This window comes from Rhinatrema bivittatum, chromosome 5 (genome assembly GCF_901001135.1).
Source record: "Rhinatrema bivittatum chromosome 5, aRhiBiv1.1, whole genome shotgun sequence".
Taxonomy (NCBI): Eukaryota; Metazoa; Chordata; class Amphibia; order Gymnophiona; family Rhinatrematidae; genus Rhinatrema; species Rhinatrema bivittatum.
In genome coordinates, this window is record NC_042619.1 from 223557643 (window position 1) to 223563642 (window position 6000).

Sequence of the window (6000 nt, forward strand, 5' to 3'; positions counted from 1 at the left end):
TTCATTTTCTGTCCCAGCACAGTTTCTTTCTCCCCACCCCAGAAGAGCAGGGTCAGTTCCAAATGCATTAGCAGGAAATGGTGTGTGAATTTCGAGGTTGCTGTGGGTTAACTTTGAGAAATTGAAGATATGTGGACAATTAAACAGGAGAACCTATGAGCTAAAACTGCAGAGTCCCAGGAGGCTTTGATACACCCTGGTACTCAGGCTACCTGACAATATGAGTTAGCCGAGGACAGGCGCTGTGTCTGGAAACAGCATCTTTACTGCACATTGAAATGTGCGGCAGTTCTATCCCTCGGACATACTGAACACCTGTGAGGATTAACCCCTTGATGTAAACTAGTGATGAACTGGGGATGAACCTTGCATACCCTAAGGTGCCACCTCTTATTGCATCATTCCCAATGCTTTTTTTTTTTTTTAATATCTTTATTGCCAAGCACAAACTGAGAAACACAAAAACAAGAAGCTCAGTTGGAACCAGGGCCAGGATCTGGTCCTACGAACTTCAGTTTGAACTATGTTGGAATTTTTCCTCTGTTTTATATCCCCCTTCCAACTTAATTCAGTCTGGTCACTGCAGCGACGGTCCTTGGCTGGGGGGGGGGGGGGGGGGGGGGGGGCTGAGCACCTGGGCTGCTCTCAGTACCCTGCAATCATGGGCCATAAATCCAGCCTCTGGGTCTGGGGCTTCCTGTTCTTTCCCCGGTGGCTGTGAATGCTGCCTCAGCAACATTTCTAGCCCTAGCCAAGCCAGAGAGTGAACCCTAGCCCTCCACATGGCAGTGCACAGCAGGCCGGCCCACTGGCATATGGTTTATGCCTTGGGGTGAGATACGTTTTTATTTGTATTGTGTACTTATATATTGCATATTTAAAAGCATAGTACTTTACAACTGGCTAGATTAAACAGACCTTTAATGGAAGATTAACTAGGAAGACCTGTGAAATTTATATAAGAAAGCATAAAGATTTCAGAGTCATTAATGGTATCAGGCGGTAGTTACTCCTAAATCTAAGACAATGAAAAGAAATTTAAGATGGCCATTTCCAAAACCCCTTTACCCATGAAAATGACTGCACAAGTCAATATGCTGTCCGACCACTGCCCAGCTGTTATGTGAAGATCAATAGTACGCATATTTTACCCACAGGAAAAGCAAGCGGGCTTGGAGGAGGGGTGAGGTTGGCAGGAGACAGCAACGCACGTGGCTTGATAATTATCAAAACTACATGTGTTGCTTTTCAGGATAAAGACACCCACAGAAAAAGCCGATACAGATCTCGGTGGGTATTTTTTTCCCCCAAGGCAGTTTTCAAAGGGAAAGTGCATGTGTACTCTCCTCTTGAGGAATGATGGAAAGTTTCACACGTGAAGGTACCCACAGGCTTTGCAGTTACCCACATAGTTTTGACAATTGAGCCCTCAATGGTAGACAACCCCAAAACCGAGGTGCCGCGAGGATACCGTGAGGGCGCAAAGAGTGAGTCTGGAACAAGAACAGTTATGTCGATGACTGAGCATCTCGCACCCAGACATGAACTTCTCCTATTTCATTTTGCACATTTCAAAAGTTCAAAAATAAATGTTAAATACAAGAAAATTGTGGTAAGGCATCCGAGCCTCTCAGTTGACTCACAGCCACAGGGGTTTTTTGCACCTCTGAAATGTTCTTTGGATGCAGCAGTTCTCAGGTTCTCTCTGTGCTATAGAAACAGAAGCACGGAACATGATGGGAGATAAAGACCCTATGGCCCATCCAGATCTCCCGCTCAGCTTTAGAGTCCCTTCCTCTCCCTCAGAGATCCCCTGTATTTATCTCATGCTTTCCTGAATTCAGATACTGTCCTTGTCTCCACCACCTCCACTGGGAGGCTGATCCATGCATCTACCACCCTCTCTGTAAAGAAATCTTTCCTAATATTGCACCTGAGTCTACCTCCTTTCACCCTCATCCAATGACCGCTCATTCCAGAGTCTCTTTAAATACTTCCTGCGCATTTATTCCTTTGCGATATTTAAATGTCTTTATTGTACCTCTCCAGTCTTGCTTTTCCTCCACAGTATACATGTTTAGATCTTTAAGTCTGTCTCCGTATGTTTTATTGTGACCACTTTAGTAGGTGTTCTCTGGACCGATCCATCCCGTTTATATCCTTTTGAAGGTGCAGTCTCCCAGAACAGTACACACACACTATGACTAGACATATTTATTGGAAGTTTCCAGATGTGAGAGTGCTGTGGCTGGAATTTGTTCTGCCTCGTGTCTAGGGATGTGCATGCAAAAAAGGTTTTGCTAGTTTTTCGTTTTACTATTTTTTTTTTCATTCCATTTCAGCATTTTAGCATGCGTTTAGATGTTTTAGTGTGCATTAAAATGCAAAAACAAAACTTTTTTTTTGAGTGTTGCTTTGGATGAGAAATGACACAATCCAAAACAACAAATGTTGTTGTGATTTCCCAGTCCTTTAAAAATGACAGCACATTCCTTCGTGTTACATTGATTCATTTCTTTTGTCTTCTGCCGTTCTGTTTATGCTTTTTTGCTGTATTTTTCTCATGGATTATAAGTGCATGCATTGTGCACCAGTACATAATGACTCATTTTATGATTGAAGATATAGACTGTTTTGGTGGCTTTATAAGAACTCTGCTACTAAATTGCAATATTATTGATGTTGCTTTAGGGCTAATCTCCATTGAGGAGTTCCGCCAGACTTGGAAGCTGTTCAGCTCTCATCTTCACATCGACATAGACGATGCAACAATTGATGATCTGGCCCGTGCTATTGACACCAACAAAGATGGCAGTATTGACTTCAATGAGTTTTTGGAGGCCTTCCGTGTCGTTCAGAAGTTTGAAAGCAAGGAAAGTCATTGAAGAACATGAACTTGGTTCCAAGAAGTAAAGGTCAATAGGATCTCGCTGGCTTCCTCCTAAATTCAACGGCAAGGTAAGAGAAGCCCCTGGAAAGGCTGTGTGGACTGCAGAGGCAGAATGGCCAGTCTCTGCAAGGAGACCTTCAATCAACTTGATAAGCAGCTACAGTAGAAGAAGATCCTGGAACATTCTGCTTCCGAGTTGCTCATTGATTGAGATCAAGAGCTTGTTGTTGGAAAACAGTGGTTGGAGTAAAAGAAGAGAAAAAAATTAAAACATATCTGAGTGCTGTTACGTGGATCACATGCTGACCCATTGTAAAGCATTGTATTACAAAGATTATATATATAGATATATATATATATAGATTGCATCTTAGCTTCCAGTTCTGGTTATTAAAGATCTTTTTTGAAATCCTGCCCTATAGGTTGTTATTTATAACTTCCCCTATGCCTTTTATATTCCTGCATGGAGTCTGAAAAAAAATAGTCAGATAACTAGCAAAAGGAACATTGTATGCTTTGATGTGCATGCTGCATAATCCATTCTGCACAGATGATAATGGCATGAATATGTAATTTGAAGTCACATACATCTGCCAGTAGCATTAATTAGCAGGACTCCTGTTTTGGCAGGAACTGAAGCATTGTTATATTCCAGTGGTGGTGAAAGGAATAAGAAACCGTGTTTGCTAACCTTTTGGAATTGAGGTTAGTGCTACATTGAAAATAAGTGATAAGTAAACTGTGACAGGTCTACAGGATTTTCTTTTTCTTTCTAACTGGCTAATAACTTGCTATGAATTTTTTTTTCATATCCACTGGATTTCTGCATCAATCACTTTTGCTTAGCTATGCACAGGTCAACAGCAGCGACAGCCATTCCTCGTAGTCTTCCATGATTCTCTTACCTATGGGTCCAAAGATGGATGATGAGGCCTATTCAGGACTGACAGAGTCTGTCATAACTCAGGCCTCTGTTTCTGAGTAGGCTGCGTGGCCCTGAGTTGCTGATTCAGTCCATGGAAAACTGTTTCTACTGTTCTCACTATATCGTCCCCTGTTGCCCTCATAGGTTTTTTTGAAGTGCTAAGATTTTTCTAGCAGACTCTTCCTCCATGCTAGAAATGGAAAATGACCATCACTAAGGCGTTCAACTGGAGAATGAAATAGCATAATTCATTCTAACAGTGCAAACATGAGAGGCTGAGGCATCAGCTGCAGATTAATGCGTCTTGCAAAAGGACTTCCTGTTCATTGCCATACCATGATTCTGTCAACCCAAATGTGAAATATGTGACTTGCCAGAATAGTGAGTGGTACCTCTCAGAAGACATTAACTTATTGTTAAGCCATATCAGTGCTTCTCCAGAAGCTGCGGTACCCTATATTGGACCCACATGAGAATTATCCAGAGCTGTTGTTGGACGTGAGTTTTCAAGACCACTTGGGTCCCTTCTACAGATGCAACATCAAGGTTCAAGGAAGGAAGCAAACATACCATGCATGGGTGGTGGGGCAGAGAGGAAATTAACACTTCAGGTGGTACCGCTTTGATATGTTACGTGAAATAGAGGTAAGCTAAGAATTATAATAAAATAAAACTAAACCAAGTCGTGAGAGGATTGGCATCAACTGGAAGAAATGTTTGGTGCCTGGAAGCGTCAGAACTCTGTGGTGCACGTGGGAAGGTGTGGAGAGACCTCATCAGAATAGTGAGGAGGAGTTGCTGAGGGTTGCATTAATAGTTCAGGTTCTTGAGAGTCCAGCACATGAAATCAGTGTGGAGAATGCAGGGCAGAAATGCTGAGAATGCTGCACTTCTGGGTCAGGAGAAGGATGTCTTGTTATGTGTAAGCATTCACGTTCACTCACCTGTGCTGAACAGAACACAAATATTAGAGATGTATCACCACTGAAAAGCTTTACCGGCTGTGACGCAATCCAACTGTGTATCTCTGGATTGAAGAGTATGGCCTGAGTCCTGAGGAAGTATGTATTGATTCATTTGGACTTACATAGCTGTAAAGGTACAACTGCCTGCTCAAACGATAAAGCATGAGCTGTGTGCGTGGCAGGGCTGTTGAGAATTCTTGCATTGTCTCTTCCCAGAAGTTATATTGAAATGCTGCTTATGAACTTATCTTTTTGTATATTTATTAAAATCAATACATTTATATCAAAAAGAACATATTGTGCGTGAGATACTTTTTTTTCACTGAAGAATGAAAGAAGATATTTCTATGTCTTTATCCTAAATGTTGAAAAGTCAGTATTGTGTGTCTGCTCTCCCAGTATGGGTTATGGGCTGGATCCACGAGTCTCCAAAGTTGTTCTACAAAGGGACAATCAGATGGTGAAATAGTTTCAAGATACCTTTAAGTTCCCTAGAAATGTGCTTAAACATGTAGAACAGGACAGTGTATAGAAAAATCGATCCAATCAAAGACAGAAAATTAAATTGTAGAAAAATAGTTTATTGGCATTTGTCCATAGCTATGTAAAAACTCAAGCAGAAGTGACAGACTCAATTAAAAGATCACAGAAACTGAATTACTGGAAAGCTAATGTATGAGTGACTGTAGGCCCAATGAACCCAAATTCATTCTCCGAGCTGGAGACGCTGACGTACAGACCCTACATGTATTTGCAGGTATAGAGTCCATCTTTTGAAGACGGCACAAAAAAACCCCACAAGATTGTCATCTCAAGCCAGGAGTTACCTCTAGGAAGATTAAAGCAGACAAAAAGTTAAATGCAAAATCTACTCTTATCAACGATAATACAACCTCACTCAGCAGGGATCCTGAGTCTTGTGTCCTCTATAGCATCCCCAACAAGGGCAAACAATTCCATAGCACAACAAAGTGAAGTCCTGAGGCCAGACTTCTGACATAGCCCAGGTAGATCCTGGGGAAAAGATTTCCAACAGACCCCCAGAGGGATCAGCCTCCCAGCTCTGGGGTACTATATCCCAGCCTATTAAATTGACATTCTCCAAAAAAAACAAATTAAGCAAAAAGGGGGTACTGCAGCAGCAGAAACTCTCACTAGGCCCTCTCTCCAGTTAGAAGAATGTAGAGAGCCTATCTAGGATCAAACCACAGAGAACGCCT

At 42.0% G+C, this 6000-nt stretch overlaps 1 protein-coding gene across 6 annotated transcripts in view; it reads left to right on the plus strand.

Moving 5' to 3' along the window:
• PPEF1 (protein phosphatase with EF-hand domain 1) overlaps window positions 1-5063 on the plus strand; it is a 106260-nt gene extending 101197 nt beyond the window's left edge. For all 6 annotated transcript variants that reach the window (XM_029603345.1, XM_029603344.1, XM_029603342.1 and 3 more), the window contains exon 17: window positions 2692-5063. In XM_029603345.1, the coding sequence (XP_029459205.1) occupies window positions 2692-2885 (194 nt within the window). In that variant the 3' untranslated portion in view covers window positions 2886-5063. The remainder of the gene's footprint in view (window positions 1-2691) is intronic.
• The last annotated feature ends 937 nt before the right edge of the window (window positions 5064-6000 follow it).